The sequence below is a fragment of the Cercospora beticola genome, chromosome 1, assembly GCF_033473495.1.
Source record: "Cercospora beticola chromosome 1, complete sequence".
NCBI lineage: Eukaryota > Fungi > Ascomycota > Dothideomycetes > Mycosphaerellales > Mycosphaerellaceae > Cercospora > Cercospora beticola.
The window spans coordinates 2396797-2418501 of NC_088935.1; the positions used below are offsets into that span (position 1 = coordinate 2396797).

Genomic DNA, 21705 nt, shown 5'->3' on the forward strand with positions numbered 1-21705 from the left:
ACAGCCGTTTGCAGGAGATGAGCAGAGGGACAATCTAGTCGAAGCTTGTGATATCGTGTCCAGGAACAGAGTTCAGTCAAGGCACGACGACAGGGCTACGTCATCGTTGGTCCCGCTCTGATGAGACGTTGAGTGTGAAGCAAGTGCAGACAAGCATCGTTTCAGGAGGGGAGGGGGTGGCGACGGCGGTGAGGAGACAGTCAGCGGTGGGGACAGCGCGTCTTGGGAGCTGCAGACGCGGATGTGCGTTGTAGCGACGAGGACGTGACGGCGGACCAGTGCAGCGCGATGATGCGTGGATGCATGCTGGTCTCGGCTAGAAGAAAAGCGCCGACTGGCCTGCGACAGGGCCACCATCCTTTGGGCACGTCTTTTCCACGCACCAGTCAGCGGGAAACAGACATCGCGTACACGCGACGCAGCGGACAGCAGCAGCAGCAGGGGGCCACGCCGCGCCGCCACCTCCTCCGCCGCCGCCGAGGTCCAGCAAATCACGTAGACGCAGCATGCAGAGTCAGGCCGGGCGCGCTCCTGCGCCGACGTTTGCTCCGTGTCGAAGCGCTCGAGCACTGTGCCCCCGGCGGTTGCTATAAACCCAGATTTGGGGCGACCCTTAATGTGCGCCTCGCAGTAGTGGTAGTAGTAGTCTAGTCTGGCTGTTCGTGAATTCCCGTCCACCGACCACCACTCACCACCCACCGCGCTCCCACTGTTCCTACCCGCCCTCCTGCCAGCATCTCGTCGCCGCCCATGCGAGCATTTCCACCACCGACATCGTGACCTGGCCGTCGTCCATGCCCGTATTTGTATGAGCAGCCCGCCCGCACGTGCACATCGAGGTGGGCATGGTGGTGAAACGACGGGCGAGCGCGGATACAGCTCTCTGCCATCGCCGCCAATATGGAGGTCCAGCGCGACGTGCAACAGCGCCGTCAGGCCGAGCTCGAGGCTCTGTATCGCGCCCGCAAGAACACCGCCTCCGCCTCTGCCTCCGCCGCCGCCCGCAACACCCATCTGGCTGCCCCAAATGGCCGCGGGCACTCGCCGCAGCTGAGCATTTCCGATGACACGCACCACGTCACCGAAACCATCCATTCGTGGTACGACGAGCCGAACAGCATGGAGGAGAGGCACAGCAACCGACCCCTGAGCTACATCAACAGCCCCAGCGAGCGCGAGGGCTTCGAGGCCCGCCGGCAGAGAAGGCATGGTGCTCTCCTTGGAGCTGCCGGTGGTGCCACAACGAGCCCTCCTGCGACCCCGACATCTCCGCCCAGTACGGCTCAAGGCCGCTTCTCACCGCATCGAATGCAGAGTAGCGAGGGGCTCCCTTCGGCCGCTAGCGGCGAGGATATTGGCAATGGGAACCCGTCACTGCAGCGCATGGGATCGCAAGGACAACGATCACCGGGACAGCATTCACCCACGACCCCGCCGCCCCTCAGCCGACAGTCCAGCACCGACATCGCGATCCAGCAGTTTCCGCTCAACGACATCGACTATGAATCGAGTCCAGCAGCGGTAGCGCAGGAACTGAGCAATCTCCAAGCCATCAGACGCATGTCCATGAACGTAGATACCGCCGACCCTGATCTACCATCTTTCGGCGGCATGGGTAGCATTTCGAGCGTAGCCCCAACCGACACAGAGGACGAGGATGATCCGTCGAAACTGTTCTGGGTGCCAGCTAGGCTGCATCCCGAATTGGCACCAAAGGAGTTCAAGACATTTATTGAAGATCGAGTCGATCGAATCCGTCGAAGATCGGGGGACGAGAATAGCTTGTCACCAGAAGGCCTTTCACGGTCAGGCTCAGGGGATAGCAATCTGCGGCGCAAGAAGAGCATGCTGTCACATTCGATCGATACAAGAGGAAATTATCAAGATGGTGCAGAGCGCTTGGAGAGAAAGCGTTCAAAGGGGATGCAGCTGGAGGGCCAGACCACTGTTGCAAATCTGCACGACCTGGAGGAGCTAGTAAATGATCCGGCCCAGTTGATGAGTCGCATGAGCTTGGAGGCCCAGAGGCGGTCATTGGAGTCACCTGCCGAAGTCCCAGCGAGCGAAGATATGCCCATCCTTCCCCCAGCCATGGGCACACTCAAGCGCTCGACGAGAACGACATACCGTCGAGGAAGCCTCAAAAAGGGGGAGCGAGTGCCCTTCTCAAAACGTGCGGCACAGCGGCGGCCTGAGCCTGATGCTGATGAGCAGAGACCGGAATCTCCAGTGTCCGCACACGCTGAAGAACGAGAACCGGTTCTGGGCCTCACTCGCGTCCAGACAGAACCCACACCACCTCCTAAAGACTCTAGGCATGCACATCCTTATTCGAGGCATGATCAGGGACATTCGCTGTCTTCAGAAGATTTGCAAGCAGAACCTTTGGATCGATCGAGCACATCACCACCACAGCGTAACGAACGAGTTTCTTCGGAGGACTCATCCACTGCACAGTTGCCTTCGTCTCAACAGCCGAGACAGTTCCAATCTCGAATAGCGTCTCCTGGACGAACGACTGCCCAGCTGCCCGGCTACGATAACAAGAACCCACTACCCCAGATTGTCGAAACGCTCCCAGATGGTTCAAAGGTCCCGACGAATCACTTGGTACAGGCCATTCCGGAGCGAAAGTCTTCCCACGAAGTACCTCACCAGTTTCAGCGAGGCGGTGCGCATATGCGCCCAGCCCCTGGCTCTAGTCGTCAGACTCCGCAGTCGTCGAAGCTCGATGATCTGTCTGCGAGTCCCTCCCCTCTGCTTGGTAGCGGCAGTATGGGCACAGATTCTCTCACTATGATTCCCACATTCGACGAGAAGAAGAACGAGAAGAAAGAGGGTGGCCGCAAAAGTAGCTGGAAATGGATACTGGGCAGTGACGACAAGGCTAAAGACGACTCCACTGGTGACTCAAGCAAATCGTCGAAGTCAGGTAAGCAGGGGAAAAACTCCACAGACAAGGCAAGGCTGGATGTGCTCCAGAATTCCATTGATGGAACCGTGCCCGCACGTGGCCGGGAAAGCCTTGTGCTGAATCGCGAAGATGTCAGGCTGGAAGAGGAACGCAGAAAGGATGGCAAGAAGCCAGAGTCGTCCAAGAAGGAGAAAGAGTCTGGCCTGCTCTCCGCGATATTTGGCAACAAGAAGAAGACTTCAGATGGAGATCTCAAAGAGAAGAAGAGAAAGGGAGACCGACACCACTCTCCGGACCCTCCGCCGAGGATACTGAAGCCTGACATTGACTACAACTGGACCCGGTTCAGCATACTCGAGGAACGAGCCATTTATAGAATGGCTCACATCAAGCTGGCGAATCCACGTCGAGCCCTGTACAGTCAGGTCCTGCTCTCGAACTTCATGTACTCGTATTTGGCTAAAGTGCAGATGATGCATCCCCAAATGCAGATACCGGCCCAGCGGACTGCTCAGCAGAGGGAGCAGCAGCAAAAGCAGCAACAGCAGCAACAGCAACAGCAGAGTCAGCAACCTCCAGAGTATAACCAGTACCAGCGATGGCAAGAAGTGGGTTGTTCGCAAGCTGACCAGTGGAAGTCATTACTAACAGTTCCTAGGAACAAGCTCGGCAAGATGCCGCAAACCAAGCAGCTTCAGAAACCCGCACCAGCTTCGATGCTGTGCATGAAACTCAGCGTGACAACAACACTACCAGTACAGCCAAGCGGGCTTCTGCTGATGAGTACGCTCGTTCCGGGTCGCACAACCCCCAAGGTTACGCTCGAGCTAATGGCTCTCCAGGTGGGAACAGCTCTTCCAGCGCGTACAAAGTGGCTGATACCAACGCCTATTTGGGGTATCAAAAGGCCAATCGATCGCAAGATCATCACGGTGATTTGTGGAATGACGACGAGCGAGAGGAAGAATTGTGGTGAGCTGGCCGCCACGGCTTTTGGTCAAGTACACACTGTCAGAGTGTGGGAAAGGGAGTCTAGCAGCTTCATGTGTACGATATCATTGCTATCTGCAGAAGCCACGAAACGTATACGCGCCTCTCCGCGCTTGGAACGCAATCGTCATGAAGCAATGGTTTCACCGTCTTTCATTCCTGGTCTTAGTCCATCGTTGCGGTGTAACCGGTGCGATTTGCTGTTGTGCAGTCATATAAACTCTCGTGTGCTGAATTGCGCTTTTCGATGGTAAACCAGCTGGAGCAGCATTACCGCAACAGCAAGATCACCGGAACAAGGTTCGAGGTATCCGTCTGTCATTGCTCCACAACTTGACTGATTGAGCTGTGCTCATGCAGTCTGCCAGGTGTTTGGCAAAAGTCATACTGCTCACCCACTCCACAGCGTCCCAAGCAGATATGTATCCTATAGTGCTTTGAGTTGCTGGCATATTTGACGGGGCAAAAATTGACTCCGCGCTCCGTTTGGTCGTCCTCAAAAGAGGATGTGAGGCAAAAGTAAATTCCTGATCAGGAACAACGACTGGATGAATGTTAGCGATGTTTCACCAACAACGAATGATCAATGAAGCTTACCGAAGGCAGGATTCGAACCTACGCCCCCGAAGGGAATTGATTTCTAGTCAATCGCAGTAACCACTTTGCTACTTCGCCATTGGTGGACAATCTGAACAAATGTCACAATATGGTGGCTCCAAAATTTCCGCCAAGACCTGATTATTCGCTCAATGAGATCACGGAAGGAATTGTGCTCATGGAGCAAGCGAATCAGGAGTAAACAGAAATTCCATGAGCTCAGAACGTTAGCAGAATGGTCTTGCTGAGAAAATCCCGGGCTTCGGCTCCACATTCGCTTTTTCCGATCGACCGAAGCCTCGTTATGGAGCAAGTGTTGCATAGCGGAAAAGTGTTCTCGAAAGTAGATACGACAACGATCATTGACCGATTTGATTAATTCCCGAGAAGCTGTTCTTCTATTGCAGAGTCGATATGAGTAGATCAGAGGTCAAGACGACTTGGAGTTAGACCTCTGAATATATGTCTGTTCTTCTCAGTAGCGGCATCTGAGTCCGTATTTCCTGCACCCTATTCAAATCTATGTCTGCGAATATCACTTCAGGTTCTTCTTGCTTCTCACCACTGCACTCTGCAATAACTTTGCCCCAAGGATCGATGACTACGCTGTGGCCGTAGCTTGCACGTTTTTCGTTGTGCGATCCAACCTGAGCAGCGGCCACCACATAACACTGGGTTTCGATCGCACGGGCGCGAAGCAATGGCATCCACTATGTACAGTCAGCGTTGATGCTTGTGTGACGCCTTTTGAAGTCGAAGACCTACATGAGCATGGCCGGTTGGAATGGTGAAGGCGGACGGATACAGCAGAATATCAGCATGCTGACGCTTCAGAGCCAGCGCAAGTTCAGGAAAGCGAAGATCAAAGCAGATCATAGCACCAATCCTGCCTACAGGAGAGTCAAAAGGTTTCGGCAACACCTTGCCAGGCTCGACCGTGTCACTTTCTTTCATAGAAGGCCCATCTTTGATGTCAAGATCGAAGAGATGAAGTTTCTGATAGCGCTGAGCAATCTGACCTTGTTCATCGATCCAGATTAGAGTATTCTTGATGCGTCCTTGCCGTGCCAGGTCGCCGCTTGGCTCGTGAATTCCCACTGAAATCGGCAGGCGATACTTCTTGGCGTCTGCTTGAAGTCCCAAGACGAAAGGCGATCGATCCACGGATTGGCATAGCTCGAGCGAATTTGAAGATGATGTCCCGATGTAATCACTTGCTTCTGGTAGAAACAGAGCCTTTATTGCTGCGATGCAATAAGTCTCATGGACCTTTGGTGTGTTCAGGCATTGGTGCTACCTTTGCTCCGGCTTCGAAGGCTTTTTGCAAGACCTTGCGACACTGCGCCAGATTTTCCGCCATGTTTCCCGTAGATGTGATCTGACCTACGCATATACGAGCCATGGTGGATGAGGTGGAGTGTGTGGTATGTGTTTGAGTCCTTGATGCGTGATATGGCAACGGAGTGGCTTTGGCAAGGCACCAACTGAGGCACCCATCCGATGCCCGCGGGTCGTGCCGTCATCCGCGCGCGCTAACAATTCTGCATCTTCTCCTTCCCATTTCTCTGCTCCAACTTTCCCTTCAGACCAACAACACGCGCCGAAAGCGCAGCACCACCCACTTGGAGCTTGCACACCATGTGGACGCGATGCCGCTGCTGACCTCAGCCTAGCCCGGCAGCGGCACTGGCACTATGTGCCCGACAGGTACGCTTCTGTCCGATTCTACTCCAGCCATTTCGTGATGAACCACTTTTACACGAACAATCCAACTCCTATCAATCATGAAGGTGAGTACTCTGTCCATTGTCTTACGCAGACTCCACATGCTGACGAGAGGTAGGATCAAAACAAGCTCTAGAATTATTCTGATCGGCTTTCAATTGCCTTACTCGCGATGAGTTATGCCTACGCATCTGCTGACCCTTTGGTCGTACAGTTGCTCAATATGGCGCTGCGGATCATGTCCTACATCAAGCACTTCAGTAACTCAAAAGGTACGTTGCATCTTTCCACCCTTCACGCCTCCCTCTCATGTGATGATACTGTGACACGCGAATGGCATTCCTCGGTCGGAAGATACCATGTCGAACCTGTCAACCAATAGTTTCAGCCTTGTCTGATTTTGATTTTGTTCACACAAACTTCTCGTTCAGTTTCATGTGGAACAAGCACTGACATGGGACATAGGTAAATATGACCACTCTTGCACCGCCCATGCCTTCATGATGAGCACTACAACGCAACGGGCGGACAGACTGCCCTCCGAGTCCTGCATTCGCCAAAACGGGGACGTACAATCCTCGTGGATGTTGGGGCGAGGAGGTGCTTGTTGAAAAAGCGTCGACTGATCTACTCACAACATTCTCGCATTCGCCGTGAACGCTAATCAGAGCATGTTGCTAATTTGAGACAGGTATGCCGTTCCGCTTCTTGCCCTGCGAAATGAAGATCACTATTCACACTGTCCGAGCATGGTACATCTAAAGCATGCGCTTCTGCTGTGACGCTTATACACTGAAAATACTGACGCCCTCCTTCTCCTCCCGCTTTCCACGTCGAACACTCTTTCGAAATGTTTTACTGACTTTGGACAGGTATGCCTTTCAACGCTTGTCAGCTTCTCCCCTTTCCGCAGAATGATGATCAATATTCACACTGTCCGAGCATGGCACACGTAACGAATGTGCCGGCGCGATGAAGGCATACAAATGATTTAATGAGGTGTGTCACATCGTCCTGCCATGCACGACTACGAATGCTAACTTGTGTCAGCCTGATCAGCACGTTTTGCTTCTTTGCACATGGCGTTTGCATGTTTTACAGCACTAATTGCGTGTCTTGCACAGGTAACGTTGGTGGCAGTTCGCCAATTTTTGCTTTTCACGAATGGTAAGCCGCAGTCCGATTCAAACTTGAGCACGCTTCGAATGATGTAAATATTCACCCGGATTCATGGAAATACAATGAAGGTTTCAAATCAAAATCTCTGACAACTCCCATTCGTGATGATCATTAAGAGCAACTGACTGAGTGAATACTGATGGTGCGAAAAAACAGTGCCGGTATGCGTTACCCATTTTTGTTCGACCGATTTCGTGATGAGCAACAAGATTTCGCTGTGTTCTTACCGAACCTCATTGACGATTTATTCTTACCTTGGAGACCTGAGCATTTCCCCATCGATTCGCATTGCACGACCGCCACATAGCCCGGTGCATTTGCTGATCATGGCCGAGCAGTCTTTGTTGCTTGCTGCGAATACCATATTGAGAATTGACGAGAAAGCGCTATACTTGGCTAGATATATGGTCAACAAGATATCTTCGAGGTGCAAATCTACAAGTATAAATACCCATTCAAATGTTCTACCATTTTCCAGCAACAAAGGTTGATCAGTTCACATGTCATGGCATTCTGACTACTGACGCAATATCTATCCCCAGTGAAGAGCGTTACATTCCCACTGCAGTACGCATCAACGTGGGGCGAACATCGTCGGCACGTGCTCGTTTTTGCCATATCGCTGATGTGATCAACGTGCTACACCCCGGAACCAATCACGTATACTGACAGACATGCTGGACAGCCCGTGCTCACAGGTGAGGCATTCAACAGTCGTGCGCACGGCTAAATCCACAGATGTGCCAGGCAGTGGGCCAAGTTTAAGGTTGCGTATGTGCGAGGATGGGGGCACGCACGTGCCCGTCTCATTGGCTCCGTGGATTGGGAGCTTGCACTGCGGTCGTCTGCCCGCTGCGATCCTCGAATGATGGCACGCGACACTGGAAACGTGCTTGCGCTGCGCGCTCTCTGCTGCCACCATCATGTCTGCTCTCGCGTGGGCCTCATCTTCGGCGCATGCACCAGCACATGCAGCTTCCGCGCAGTCCTTGTCTATTAGAAGCTCCTCGCCGTCCTGTCGCCCACCGTGACTTCCTACGCCGCCCACCTCTTCCACGCCCGCCGGCCAGTCGAGTCGAGCACGAGACCGACTGCTAGCATGCCGCGGCCGCTTCCACCGCCCACTCCGGGCTCCAGCAGCGACATCAGAGGCAAGGACGGCTACCACGCTGGCCCAACGCTGCATCTCCCGCCAACGGCCTATCAAGACCACGTCGACCGTGCAAGCACCGCATCAGCCACCCCATCTGCCAATGGCTCCGACAGCTCCTACCGTCCTCACTCGCCCACATCGCCGGTCGAGACATCAAGGAAAAGGCCGGCACCCAGCAGTGGCCCTGTCGTCACAAAAGATGACTTCACCTTGCCGCCCCCGCCGACGAGGTCTCGCAAGATCATTCAGATGAAGCCCAAGGACAGTGAGCACCAACAAGCGCCCTCGGCTGCTGCTTCAAAACAAACGGCGGCGGCTGAAAGTGCACCTACTACAAAATCTGGCAATAAAAGGAAGTCGGCGAACGCGGGTACAACAGCAGCGGGTCGCAAGATCGCCAGAAAGACTGCACACAGCCTGATCGAGAGGAGGAGGCGGTCGAAGATGAATGAGGAATTCGGAGTGTTGAAGGACATGATCCCTGCGTGTCAAGGGCAGGAAATGCACAAGCTTGCTATCTTGCAGGTATGGCCATAAGTCTTGAGGAGGGTGCAGAGTGTCGCTAACATGCTGAGAAGGCGAGTATCGAGTACCTTAGATACCTGGAACAATGCGTGGCAGATCTGAAGGCCCAGAACAATTCACCGACAACATTTCGTGAACCACCGCCACCCCGGAGACGGACGGACGCAGTCGACGAGGACGACGACGAGGAAATGGGCGATGATGCCCGGGACCGCGACGACGGGACATATACGCCAGCGAGTGCCAGTGTGAAACAGTCGAACTCGGTCATCTCCCTGCCATCCCTTTCGCAAATCACAACGACGACGACCACGTCACCGTCAATCTTCCCCATCGGAGCAAGCAACAGGCACTACTCCATTTCATCCGCTGCCAGCAGCTACTCTCCCTACTTCCACTCCAATCAGGCTTCTCCGGCTTTCGGCCCTCAACTCACTCATGTCACCACAGCTCCATCCTTCGGCAATGCTTTTGGTCTCGGTAGCCCGGCATTGAAGCCCATCGACTCAGCTTCACATCTGAGGCATATTGCTGAAGGGGCGACTGCTGAGCTGTCTGATAAGCAACGAGGCTCTCGCATTGGACGGAGCGAACATGAATTGGATCAGGAGGCTACTGCCGCATTGCTGATGCTCAACCATGACCGACGGAATTGGCGCGCTGCGCAGCACGAACCTGAACCAGCGCGATCTTCCAGCACGGGAATGAGTGTCAAGGATCTGCTGAGCAATTGAAAAATTGTAGCTTCGATTTATTGTTGTTACGAGAATATAGACATGTACTGGACGTGTTGTCTTACGACGGAGAGCGGATGCCTCATTGGATCTTGAGTCTCGTGGACACCGGTAATGTGCGTGAATGTACTTCGCCAAGACAAGGAGAGCATGGTCTCTCTTTTCTATCCTTCCTGGTGATTTGCCGCGTTCGTCCAAGCAATCGCACTGCTAGTTCAACATCTGAGTGAACTTGTGTCGGGTCCAAGCGTAACACGCCACCTTCTCACCGAGTGCTTTTGCGTCCAAAAGCTTCTTTGTGTGAACCTACTCGTCGTGACTTGTGCTGTCCGGGGATGCTCGAGCTGGGAACGTCTTCAGGTGCTCCTCGAGATACGACACGTCATGCAGTTGGCGTGTTCACACGATTCCAAACTTGAGGGCCGGGCCCAACATCGGAGCGTGTAGAGTGGAAGGTTTTGCTAGAGTACTTGTTGCGCGCGGAGGAGACGCATGGGCAGTATGCACCGTACGGTCTGCAGGCGATTGGCTCGAGCGGATGGAGTAGCATCCCTGAAGTGGCGTGGCACTGTTGCTGGGCGGTCATGGCGGAGCTCGACCCGCACAATCTTGGTTCATATCCTAGGGACGGCTTTCGATAGCAGTCAAATGATGACACCAGCGATCGGGGAAATGAGCTGATGGTTGGGTTATTCGTCAGGACCTTCATGATGTAAGCATGCCACCACGATTGCCAAATCCAAAGCCGCCTCGGCCGCTCTGGTCTGGCCCTCGAGGTTGTCGCATGGGCTGGTCTTCTTTGGGGACCGTGTTGCTCGGCTCCCGCTTCGTTCGACGTGCCGTATCCTCTGGGTCAAACAACTGTTGATCTCTCGCTGCATTGCGCGCAGGAGACTGTTCAGCAGATGACTGTGGTTGACTGCGACGACTGGTGCCATTGTTCTGCTTCCCGCGTCCTCGTCGATTTCCATCCCGACCCTGGGAGCTCTCGCGCGAGCTTGGAGCCAGGGTCGGCCTAGAGGAGCCCATGATCCTCTCTCTGGCCTCTGCGTACCGCTTCTGCTTCTCTTCTCGTTCAATTTTTGCCTTTCGCTGCCTCTCCTCGAAGTCAGCCTCGCGCTTCTTCCGCCTCTCCTGCTCGCTGTCTTCGTCGTCGTCGAGACTCAATCCGCCTACACCACTCGCGACATCCCGTTTCGCTATCGTTGGGGGCTTCCGACTCAAAAGGGTGACGGGCACCTGGTATTCCTGCTTCAGTGGTACTACACCTTGAGCTTCGAGCCAGTGATTACGAGCCGGGTTGTCGGCCGAGTCCCATATCAGCTTGTTCTGCTCGATGTGCTGCGCTTTACGCGCCGACTTGGACAGTTTGGGCGCGGGTTTATCTTCGATAGGCTCTGGGTTCTGCGACACAAATGTCAGCACATGGCCAGTCGTCGATTCCCATGGTGGGGCGCGAGGGAAGTGCGTACGTCGGCCGCCTTCTCCCAGTCGTCGTCCCAGGCATTTGGCACGCTGCTGCTACCGCTCATGGTGCATGTAGCGTGCGGCAGTCAGCCTGCGGGGCAAGTGTTCCTCGGAGACGTTGCTGCGTGCCGCCAGTCAGTCAGTCAGCCAGCCAGCCCGCAGGTTGCTGTTGCTCTGACTTTCGAAGAGTAGGCCGGCACGGATCATATTGCCTCCGATGCCTCGCGTCGAGCCGTTGACCACTCAGCCGGACTCACATGTCAGTGCCATCTGCAGCTGCGGCCGGTCGATTTGTCACGCATCCTGCGAAGATCAATACTCCCACGCCTACATCGCAGTTCTGTGATCTATCATCGCTTCGATGCCATGACGTGGCTCGCACTGTGATGGATGCCAACACGGTCCATGCGGCTCTCGATCCGATCTGCCATCAGCGTTGCGCTACCAAACCTTCCAGTCTTCAAAGAAGAGAAACCACTTTGTCCCGGTCTCAGCGACGACTGTCCTAGACCTGATAACCATCTCCAACTCTGTTCCGGCTAAGGCATCATCGCACGTTACTCGGCCTCGTTGTTGTATGGCAGCGATGCAGTATTCAGGCCACCAGCTGTTCCTGTACGAGGCGACTGGCAATGAGACCTCTGGTCGTCCATCGGTCTGGTGCAATCGGCTGACATCACTTCCGGTATCATTCCAATTGCAATGCTGGCTAATGCGAGCTTACTTTCAGGTACCACTTGCACTAGCCGTGTCCAGTCAAGAACTGCACCCAACGACCCAAGCTTGTCGATGCCACATTGCTTATGCTTCACTTCACGATCATTAAGTCTCATGCTTGGTCGGAGCCGACTCCTGGTGCCCGCGGTTGTCCTAGCACGCTTCTTGCCAGAGCCTGCGCGCACGATCTTCGTGGCTGTCGGCGAGAGTGCATGTATTCTAAGGTTTCTCCTCCGAAGCCTATGGAGACTGTGGCTTCCAAATAATTATGGTAAGCGTCTCGGAGAAGTAGTGTGAGTTTTGGCTCAATAAACCCTGTCTTATGTCAACGATGACTGCATACATCAGTGCTTGAAGACCAGAGCCGTACTGCCGTTGAGGAGTATATGAGCCAGGCCACAGTCGCTGACATGCTCGGAGAGCAACTTCACGTTCACACGACGCATATCCACGCAAGATGAAATCTTTCACTACCGTCGCAGTTGTTGCTGCGATTGCTGCTACAGCATCGGCTAAGAAGTGCCAAAACATCACGGTCCCAGTGACAATATCTGCCCGGAACGGCTACTTCGATCCAGCTATCGTACCAGCGACCGATATCGATGTCACAAACATCATCCTAGACCTGGGACAGCTGGGAAAGAACTACACCCAAGCGCAGCTGAAGAGCGTGGGTCTTTCGAGAACTGGAATTGCGAAGCACTTTTTCTGACCTCTCTCATAGTACAAGACCGTACACGGCTCCTATGAACTCGCTACGACCTACTGCGCGCCAGACAAGGGAGACCCTAATGTAGTGCAAGTGCTTACTCATGGTGTCGGCTTCGACCGCAGGTGTGTTTCGGCCTATGAACTGAAAGAAGTTGGATGATAATTGACATGCGATAAGCTACTGGGACTTGCCCTTCAACAACTACAACTACTCATACGTGAATGAGGCAGTCGACCATTATGGCTACGCCACCTTCTCCCACGACCGACTCGGAATTGGAATGTCATCGAAAGGTGATCCCCTCAATGAGATTCAGGTCCTGCTCGAGGTTGCCGCTCTGAAGGCTCTCACCGACAAGCTCCGAGCCGGTCAAATTGCCAACGTCCCCAAGTTCCAAAAGGTCCTGCACGTTGGCCATTCCTTCGGATCCATTATGAGCTACGCCCTGACTGCTCAGTACCCTACTATCTCTGATGGTCTTGGTCTGACTGGCTTCTCTCAGAACGGCTCGTTCATCGCCTCTTTCTTGAACGGAAACAACTTCCGTCAAGCCAATGCGTTCCCACAGTTCGCTCAGCTTCCCAAGGGCTACTTTGCCCCTGCTTCGGAGCAAGGCGTGCAACTCAGCTTCCTGTCACCAGGCGACTTCGACCCAGCTCTCCTTCCAGTATTTTTCAAGACTGGCCAGCCCGTCACCATCGGCGAACTTCTTACGCAAGGCGGCGCAGCTGGTGCTCCAAACCCAATCAAGGCGCCTGTGCACATTGTCACCGGCGAGCGCGATATTCCATTCTGTGGCGGCAACTGCTTCTCCGCGCCGACAGGTCTCCAGAGCATCCCCGAGTCTTCCAAAGCTATGTTCAAGAACGCGTGCCCATTCAAGGTCAGCATCATCCCACGAGCCGGACATGGATTGAACCAGTTGTACAGCCACGTTCAGACATACAAGGAGATCTTGGATTTCTTCGTGCAGAACGGTGTTGCGCCGGGTGGATACCAGCCACCATACGGCGGAAAGCCTCACGGATACTAATGCTAGCCAGAGAAATGTGACACGACAGACGACGATACCAGTGAAAGTAATGTAATGTCATCGCAAGTAACCTAGATGGAAGTAATGAACACGAATTGTATTTTACCCTCATATATCTGCATCCACAAATCGAGGCAAGAGTGCTACATTCCACTGCTGGAATTTTCGAGCGTTGCTCGGCAGCAACTGCGCGCTATTCGCTAGTTTCGCTCGGAGCTCTTCCATCTCGCCAGGAGGGAGTTCAAGTTCGCCTTCGGCAAGTGCTTGTTGGTTGAGCGCTCCAATGTCTTGCGATGATAAATCGCAGTCTTGCCAGAATATTTTTGCTGCTCGCACGGGTTCTGGTGTTTCGAAAGCTGATGTAGAGACGGTCATGTCTGGCGTGAAGACCCAAAGTTTTAGACCTTGTGAGCTGGGAGTCGTGCTTTGTGCAGTGAACTTTCGAACGCCTTGACACTCGACGGAAGACAGCAGCAAACATGACCACCACTTCTCCGATGCATATGATGTCGGGGCTGGCTGGGTAGACGACGAAAGCGCCAGATGCAACTTGCGTAATTTGTAGCCACCACTCGTGTGGATATGGCCGAGGATGGTGCTACATGATGCACATGCCAGCTGCTCTCCTGCTGTACTGTTACTGTCACTTGAAGAGCGAATCTGAGTTCGAAAGGTCAGTTGGCGTAGAAATGTTGTACATAAAAATGAAGGGAGCGTATGTATCAGTGCTTTGATCCCGTCAGGTCCATGTGCTCCTAGACGTGACGGTGAAACGCGAGACGTAGATCACTTGTTCCACCAGACCTACCACGAAGGCTGGTTCCGGCTTCACAGCGTCGGCTTGATGTTGCACATTTGTATCCCGACTCTCCCATGATACTGACCTCGCGGCCTGACAGGGCCGGTTCTTTTTGTGCTATGTTGGAAGCTTACGTCGAATAGGGAGGGCAAAGGGTTCTCAGGTGAGACGCAACGACCTACCTTGAGACTACAGCAATCTTCCGGTGCGAAGACGAAATCGACAGGATCCACCATGCCCACACCGGATGAGATTGCAAGCATACTGTCTGCAGAATAGCCTTTTACGGGCGCTGTGTGATCATTGTCATGCACGTGAGGTCGATGGCAGTGCCAGAAGTCCATCATCTCTGCCCAATTTTCGGAGGGCAGGTCTTTCCAGACGTGGATTTTGCCGCTCTCGAGCAAGATCTGCTGACAATGGTTGCAGCGGAGTTGCACATCGGCTGTCAAGGAGCGCGCTGTCCACGGCACAACGTGGTCGTCCTGGTGAGCGCCCTGGGTGAGCAGCCCCTGGGAGTCCGATTTCTCCTGAAGTTGCACACGAAAGCTCAAGTCCTTAGTCGGTGCGGCTGGGATGGTCAGAGTGGCAGCATTGTGGCCACCGGGGACTTGGATAGGCAGCTTGATGGTCGCGGTTTCCCCTTCATGGCTGAGCGACATGCAGCTTCCATCTGCGGAGAGGGTCGCGCGGGTCTCCTTGTTGGAGACCGTTGACAAAACTGCTTGGATGGAGATGGCGCGAATGTTGAGCAAATGCTCGGCGTAGAGGTGGATTGTCATGGCAAGATGGACCTCATGTTGTGTAGAGACTGCTTTGTGCAGACGAAAGAGACGCGGTTGTGGGGGAGGTGTGGGGTGTCGGCGGCGGGGAACACGGGAGTCCGACAGCCGGGCTGGGCATGGTTCGATGGCGCCAATGCAGGGTGCGGCTGATGAGAGAAAGTGAGGTGTGTCGAGGGCTGGCCATTGCATACGACTGACTGTTCGACGTCCACTCCCTCCCACAACGCAACGACAATGGCGACCACGAGAGATTCAGGCGTACGCTCACTGGGCCACGTCCTGGTGACGGGAGGAGCAGGATTCCTGGGCAATCACATCGTCTCGCTGCTGGCCTCACGGAAAGCATGTGCCCGCATCACGGTGCTGGACCTCAAGCAGCCAGCGAACCCCATTGCAGACGTCGACTACCAGCAGGGCGATCTTACCGACTACGATTCCATGAGCAAGTTCTTCGGCGCCCGCAAATTCGATGCCGTCATCCACACGGCCAGCCCGGTCATGACAGCCAGCAAGAACCGCGAGGTCATGCGTAAGGTCAACGTGGAGGGCACAAGGGTTCTGTTGCGCGCAGCACAGGAGACGGGCGTCACCGCATTCGTCTATACCAGCTCCGCCTCGGTCATCCACGATACACAGAGCGATCTGATCAACGCCGACGAATCCTACCCATTGATCATGGGCAAGGACCAGCCCGAATACTATACCACTACCAAGGCCGAGGCTGAACTGCTCGTCCTGGCTGCAAACCGCGCTCCACAATATCCCAAGTTCTTGACGACCGCCCTTCGTCCCTCAGGCATGTTTGGCGAGGGCGATGTGCAGCTGATTCCGCCCGGACTCAGCGCTTACTACAAAGGTCAGACCAAGATTCAGATTGGCGACAACGAAAACCTGTTCGACTTTACTGAGATCACGAATGTTGCACACGCTCACCATCTCGCCACGGCTGCTCTGTTGGCAACTTCTGAGCGTGAAGGGAAGGGACTCGCCGCACCTCTCGATCACGAAAAGGTGGATGGTGAAGCCTTCTTCATCACAAACGACGCCCCTGTCTACTTCTTCGACTTTGCTCGCATGTGCTGGGCAGCTGCAGGCGACAAGACGCGGCCAGAGCAAGTGTGGAAATTGTCGAAAGATGTAGGCCTGTTCCTGGCGACGCTGATGGAGTGGATCTTCTTCCTCTTCAGACTGGGCAAGCCGAATTTGACTAGACAACAAGTTCGATACACCTGCATGACGAGATACTACAACATTGACAAAGCCAAGAGGAGATTGGGTTACTCGCCGCTTGTTGGGTTGCAGGACGGGATCAAACGGGGTGTGGCCGATGCTTTGTATCGAGGGGTCGTCGTGGGGCAGCCGCCAGAACTCAAGGGAAAGAAAATACAATAGTACCAGCATGATCTCACCTATTCTGTCGGCTGCATGAAGTATCTATACCAAAAGCTACTTCTATCCTTGTGCACTATTTCCTCTAGCTTTCACTCCACAGCGCCAGCTGTGTACCACCGGCCGTCCCTTCCTCTCCCATGCTCGCATTGCCGCCTGGTGCTCTTGGTCCCTCTGATGTTTCTCAGCCTCAACGACAGCCAGATACTGCCGCTGCACCGACTCCTGATGCGCAGCATCGTCATCCACTAATCCTTGATAGATACGATCGAATCTCTGGCTGATCCTCCCACTGTTCATATCCCCTTTCAACGCCTCTCGCTCTACCGCAACGACGAGTTTACGCCCGTAGAGTGCTACTTGAGCAGGCGTCTTCCTGTAATTCTTCGGCGTCAAAGCTGCTTGCGCTGGCTGCGTAATAGGTATCTGAAGGCGGCGTTCATCGGCTGAGGATGCTCCATCATTCTTCCAAGAGGTTCTGTGCCTTGTGGATGGGCACGCAAGAAGAGGCTGGAGTTCTTCCAGTGCACTTGTATAATCGGATCCAGATAGCTCCGCTCCGCTATCCGAATCATCGTTCCGTAAGTTGTTGGCTTGCCGCGAAGGTCGTTCGTTCTTGCCGGCGCTGGTCATGTCGGCAACGCCGTTGGACGTGGAAGTTTTGGCGCTGACGTTCCTGGTGTTTCGTTGCGGTCGATCTTGCTGACCACCTTTTCGTCGAAATCTTTTTACGATGACCTCCGTGCTTCCTGCAAAGACATCGCTCAATGCTCTGCTTGCTCTTCGCTTTGCGTGGCGGCCAGCATCCGCTCTCATCTCGAAGTCCAACACAGCTTCCTGCTGTTGTGGGACCTTGTGGCCAAACAGGGTTCCTGAGAAGGTGAACTTGCGTCTGGGCGGCATCTCCTGTTCCTGTGCATCTTGCGACCGCGGCAGTCTCGATGTCCTACACGATTCCATAGCGGGTGTAGGGGGCCGTGTTCTCCAATTATTGAGCGAGACTCGCTTCGTGATGGCATTCTTAATGAACGCAATAGATCTCTTCCTCACAATCCACACCATGCCCTCCCGAGCATCATCTTCTACCTCATTCCTGACCTCAGTGCGCGAACTTGATCGATCGGATCCCATCAGAGCCGCATACTCTACCGTTCGGACAAACGGTGCGGCTTTTGTGTCGTGCTTCTGCTGTCCTCCCGCGGCCGATATGCCCCTCGCAGCCACTGATGGCGGCAAAGCATGTCGATCGCGTCTGCAGGACAATTGGTGTCCAAGCGGTCTCTCCTTGCTGTCCACTATCGACGAGTTGAATCGGCTGTCGAGAAAAAGACGCCATGCGCGCTCTTCTTGTTCGAAGACCTTGATGTATTCGTGATATGTCGCCAGCGTCTCGGCAGCGCCTTGTCCATCAACCATCTTGAGTCCGTAACGTTGCTATCGCTGCAGTCTAGCTGTTCCTCTCACGTTCTTTACTTTACCTTGAGCCGATGTTACCGTCCTGCAAATGTAATTATGCACCGTGGTTCTTGAGACGAGATGCGCTTGCTGTTGTAGAGGGCCTATGTCGCCGAAGGTACGTGGAGTTTCTAGACATGAGCGCCCCATGCATAGAGCACGTGTTTCGCGATGATGCAGTAGCTGCAGCTGTGGCTCGCAACTTTGGCCGGTGGTAGCATCAGGGAGGCAACTCAGCTTCGCTGACCACCTGCGAGACAATTATTGGCCGCTAAGGCTGGAAATTTTGGTACCTACCATCAAGGAGTTCTGGACATGCTGGACAGACGAAGAGTAAGCATAATTTGAAAAGTCTGATTGGTTTTCAGTATCTAGCGCAGACCAGTAACGTAACCTCTCGTTCAATCTGGTGTGAAGAAGAGTCGTGTCGATTTCCTCCCAACGCTACGCCACAATTCACCGCCCAAGGTCCAGGAGATGCCGAGCACCTTCTACCGTACCGTTCATAGTATCACATAAAAGTCGTATCGTATCAATGCATCATGCCATGAAAATGGCGACCGCAACCTAGCTGACTTGAAGGTCTGGCCACGTCAAGCTCAAAGTCGTGGGCCTTCAATAAGTGGACTTCGAATGGTCTTCGGTAAGCTCCGGAAAGAGCTCAGCCAGGGCAGCATTGGTGCCACCGTTCGGAAGAGCCGGAGGTCCGTGGAATTGCTGCTCGAAGTTTGCGGGAACATTACCCCAGCTGCTGGTTGTCATGTTAGGGAACATGTCACCAGTCGTCGCTACTGGGGCGGAATTGCTGAAGAGAGTGAAGTCTCCTGTTGTTCCAGCCGAAAAGTCTCCGTAATTATCCTCCATGAATGCGTCTTCGGTGAAGGTCTGCTCCATTTGTGCAGCAGGCGAGATGTGTGTGGCCGAAGAACCCGGTCCGGCGATGCTCGAATCTGGAGTAAAGGCCTGCCAATTGTCAGGAAAGGCGAAGTCGTTGTCGGTGAACATGAAATGAGCTGGCGACGTTTCCCCAAAGGTGCTGTGCTCGTAGTGTGCATTGCTGGAAACACTGGCAGAGGTCCGACGATCGTCGCTCATCGCTGGTGTGATAGGGAAAGCAGACGTCGGAAAGTTTGCCATGTCATTGAAGTCGAACTCGCCGGTGTAGTTCATGTTGAAGTGGCCCAGGAACTCGGATGCTGGTGTGTTGCCATAGGCAGGAGTGTTGTAGTTGCTAGGGCCAGCCACAGGAGGCGGCGCCATTGATGAGCGCCGGGACGTTTCGCTGTACGTGTGAGAAGATGGAGATGGCGCGATTGGTGTAAGTGGAGTGAGCATCGTAGATGCCGGCGATGGTGGAACAGAGCCGTGTGGCAGTCGAACGACTTTCGAGCTCTTGCCCTTTCCATTGCTCTTCGAGCGGACGTAGTCCCAGCCGTGTGCTTTCTCCATGTGCTGCTTGCAGTTGGATTCACGCTTCGAGGTGTATGGGCAAGGCTTGAACATGCAGTGGTACAGTGAAGGCGCCGCCGAGTGCTTGTCGTTCACGTGGCGATCGCGTTCTTTCTCCGTTGGCCAGCCAAATTCGTGGTACTTGCAATCTTGCTCGGAACATTTCCAGGGTCGTTCGTGCGTTTTCACGTGCTTGGTCAGATCACACGGGCGCTTAAACTCTTTGTTGCAGAGCTCGCAAGTGTGAATCTCAGGCTTCGCATTCTTCTTGCGGCGAGCCATAGAGCGTAGAGCATCTTCCTCATCCACGTCGATCGCCGCGCGCTTCATGTTTCCTGATGCTAATTCCTCCTCAGAGATCTCTTCTCCAGTCGCAAGAGAAATCACTTTGCCCTCGGGTGTGGTATGCACAAGCTGTGCCGGCTTGCCATTCTGACTCAAACCGCCATGGAGTGAGACAGTAGAGTCCCTGTTCACGTCGTAGTTAGCACACGGTGCCATTGTTGCTGTTCAAACGACTCGGTGTGTGTCTGAGATGGGGGTGGATGGTAAAGCAATTGGCGGTTGCGTTGGATGCGAATGTTGGGGGGGGTGGTCGCTTTTTGATGATGAAGCTGCGCGTAGCTGCCTGGCGGCCGCGTAGCTATTCAGAGCACAATAGCACAATAGCACAATAGGACAATAGCAGCGAAGATTCTGCCTATTGAAATCTGGTGCAGGCTGGATCTCGCGAATCAACAATAGAGCCAATGCGATTGTACTTACTTGGTCACATCCATCGTATCGGACTTCTCCTGCTTGGCTTGCTGTTCTCTGGTAGCTGCCAGGATCGTGGCGTAGCGCCGAATCTGTGACTGTGAGTCAGTATGCGCCAACCCAATGGGCGCAGTTGAACGAACCTGCTCAACCAAATCGAAGAAGTAACCCTGCGTGTACGGTCGATCGGTCGGTGCTCGCTGGTCGGACTCGTGAAGGGTCGTAACCGTGGTGTGGAGGACGCGAATCGTTCGCTCGCAAAACTGCAGATATTTCGAAGGAGAAACCGAATAATCCTTTACGCCAGAACGCCGATGAGTAAATGTGCGATCCGAATGGGCACGGATGCGGGTACTTACCGGTGCGAGGAAGATGAGGGTTTTCTCGAGGTCGCGGAGGTTCTTGATTTCTTTGTCGCCAATTCTGGTGGGAACACTCTTGATGAGTTCGTGGAAATCCGAAAGCGCGGGCTCCTTGAGGATAGGCTGCACGATGTGCTTGTGGATTTGCTCGCCCGCGTATTTGCTCAAGCAGCGTTCCTCATCAGCAGCTTCCGATATGCTAGAGAACGACTGTGAGCCAGGAGAAGAGGGCGCTCCAGTAGCTATTATACTGTCAGCGGGCGCAAGGTACTGTCCATTGCGGGGCTCACCGATGCGGGATGAATTCTTGGCGGTCGCTATTGATTCCGTGGAATCTGCGATGGAGGAGCCAATGCCACTATCAGACGAATGGCTGTGGTGTCGTGTTCGATTTGTCGGAGCCGATCGCTGCCCCGTGGGCTGGTCCGCTACCAGCGTGGGAACGGGCAGCACTTCGGGCTCACTCAGGACATTGCCTAGGGCGACAGTGGACTGGGCAGCCACAGCTTCGTCGACACGGTGAAGCAGCTGAGTGACACGACGCTCGCCGGCGCCGATCAAGAGATCCTCAAGAGACTTGGGAGAGGTTGAGGAGCGCATGGGCATGGCCGGGGTGCTCAATCTCGACTCTAGCGGGTCCCAAAAAGCGCTCTTGCTTGTGTTGCTGTTGGGGTGGAAGGTGTCACCTTTTCGGATGGACATGTTCTGAAACGAGTCGGCCAGAGAGGTAGAAGGGTCGGTGGCCCTGGCAGGACGGCGGCGCGGGTTCGTGGCGGCCGACATGTTGGCGGCGGTCGCAGTGATTCGAGGATATGTACAGGCCGGGATGACTCGTCAAGGGCGGCGACCTATCACGGGTTAGGAGTGCGATCGCAGACTGCATGTATTGGGGTGAGTCACAACTTACGTATGGCCGCTGCCGTGCAGTATACTGCAGAGCAGACGCAGCTCCGGGAGGGCGAGC

At 54.3% G+C, this 21705-nt stretch overlaps 9 protein-coding genes and 1 non-coding gene across 10 annotated transcripts; 4 read left to right on the forward strand and 6 right to left on the reverse strand.

The window, feature by feature from the left end:
* Positions 1 to 900: 900 nt before the first annotated feature.
* On the forward strand, positions 901 to 3890 carry RHO25_000929 (uncharacterized protein; the record flags this gene model as incomplete). The annotated part of the gene is made up of 2 exons (XM_023593537.2): positions 901 to 3522; positions 3573 to 3890. 2 exons carry the CDS (start codon positions 901 to 903, stop codon positions 3888 to 3890), a joined length of 2940 nt encoding a protein of 979 aa, XP_023458856.2.
* A 608-nt stretch (positions 3891 to 4498) lies between these two features.
* RHO25_000930 lies at positions 4499 to 4579 on the reverse strand. Its single transcript has one exon. It is a non-coding gene; the product is annotated as a tRNA-Ser (tRNA).
* A 368-nt stretch (positions 4580 to 4947) lies between these two features.
* RHO25_000931 (uncharacterized protein) lies at positions 4948 to 5903 on the reverse strand (the record flags this gene model as incomplete). Its single annotated transcript, XM_023593538.2, has 3 exons — positions 4948 to 5211; positions 5267 to 5737; positions 5799 to 5903. 3 exons carry the CDS (start codon positions 5901 to 5903, stop codon positions 4948 to 4950), a joined length of 840 nt encoding a protein of 279 aa, XP_023458854.1.
* Positions 5904 to 8504: 2601 nt separating this feature from the next.
* On the forward strand, positions 8505 to 9817 carry RHO25_000932 (uncharacterized protein; the record flags this gene model as incomplete). Its single annotated transcript, XM_023593539.2, has 2 exons — positions 8505 to 9083; positions 9137 to 9817. The coding sequence occupies 2 exons, from the start codon at positions 8505 to 8507 to the stop codon at positions 9815 to 9817; spliced, it is 1260 nt and encodes a 419-aa protein (XP_023458205.1).
* A 705-nt stretch (positions 9818 to 10522) lies between these two features.
* Positions 10523 to 11349, reverse strand: RHO25_000933 (uncharacterized protein; the record flags this gene model as incomplete). The annotated part of the gene is made up of 2 exons (XM_023593540.2): positions 10523 to 11221; positions 11290 to 11349. 2 exons carry the CDS (start codon positions 11347 to 11349, stop codon positions 10523 to 10525), a joined length of 759 nt encoding a protein of 252 aa, XP_023458206.1.
* Positions 11350 to 12458: 1109 nt separating this feature from the next.
* RHO25_000934 (uncharacterized protein) lies at positions 12459 to 13746 on the forward strand (the record flags this gene model as incomplete). The annotated part of the gene is made up of 3 exons (XM_023593541.1): positions 12459 to 12671; positions 12726 to 12835; positions 12891 to 13746. 3 exons carry the CDS (start codon positions 12459 to 12461, stop codon positions 13744 to 13746), a joined length of 1179 nt encoding a protein of 392 aa, XP_023459522.1.
* A 108-nt stretch (positions 13747 to 13854) lies between these two features.
* Positions 13855 to 15327, reverse strand: RHO25_000935 (uncharacterized protein; the record flags this gene model as incomplete). The annotated part of the gene is made up of 2 exons (XM_023593542.1): positions 13855 to 14406; positions 14728 to 15327. The coding sequence occupies 2 exons, from the start codon at positions 15325 to 15327 to the stop codon at positions 13855 to 13857; spliced, it is 1152 nt and encodes a 383-aa protein (XP_023459523.1).
* Positions 15328 to 15564: 237 nt separating this feature from the next.
* RHO25_000936 (uncharacterized protein) lies at positions 15565 to 16722 on the forward strand (the record flags this gene model as incomplete). The annotated part of the gene is made up of 1 exon (XM_023593543.2): positions 15565 to 16722. One exon carries the CDS (start codon positions 15565 to 15567, stop codon positions 16720 to 16722), a length of 1158 nt encoding a protein of 385 aa, XP_023459524.1.
* Positions 16723 to 16782: 60 nt separating this feature from the next.
* Positions 16783 to 18135, reverse strand: RHO25_000937 (uncharacterized protein; the record flags this gene model as incomplete). The annotated part of the gene is made up of 1 exon (XM_023593544.1): positions 16783 to 18135. One exon carries the CDS (start codon positions 18133 to 18135, stop codon positions 16783 to 16785), a length of 1353 nt encoding a protein of 450 aa, XP_023459525.1.
* A 654-nt stretch (positions 18136 to 18789) lies between these two features.
* On the reverse strand, positions 18790 to 21524 carry RHO25_000938 (uncharacterized protein; the record flags this gene model as incomplete). Its single annotated transcript, XM_023593545.2, has 5 exons — positions 18790 to 20092; positions 20389 to 20471; positions 20523 to 20675; positions 20739 to 20983; positions 21032 to 21524. The coding sequence occupies 5 exons, from the start codon at positions 21522 to 21524 to the stop codon at positions 18790 to 18792; spliced, it is 2277 nt and encodes a 758-aa protein (XP_023459526.1).
* Positions 21525 to 21705: the final 181 nt, after the last annotated feature.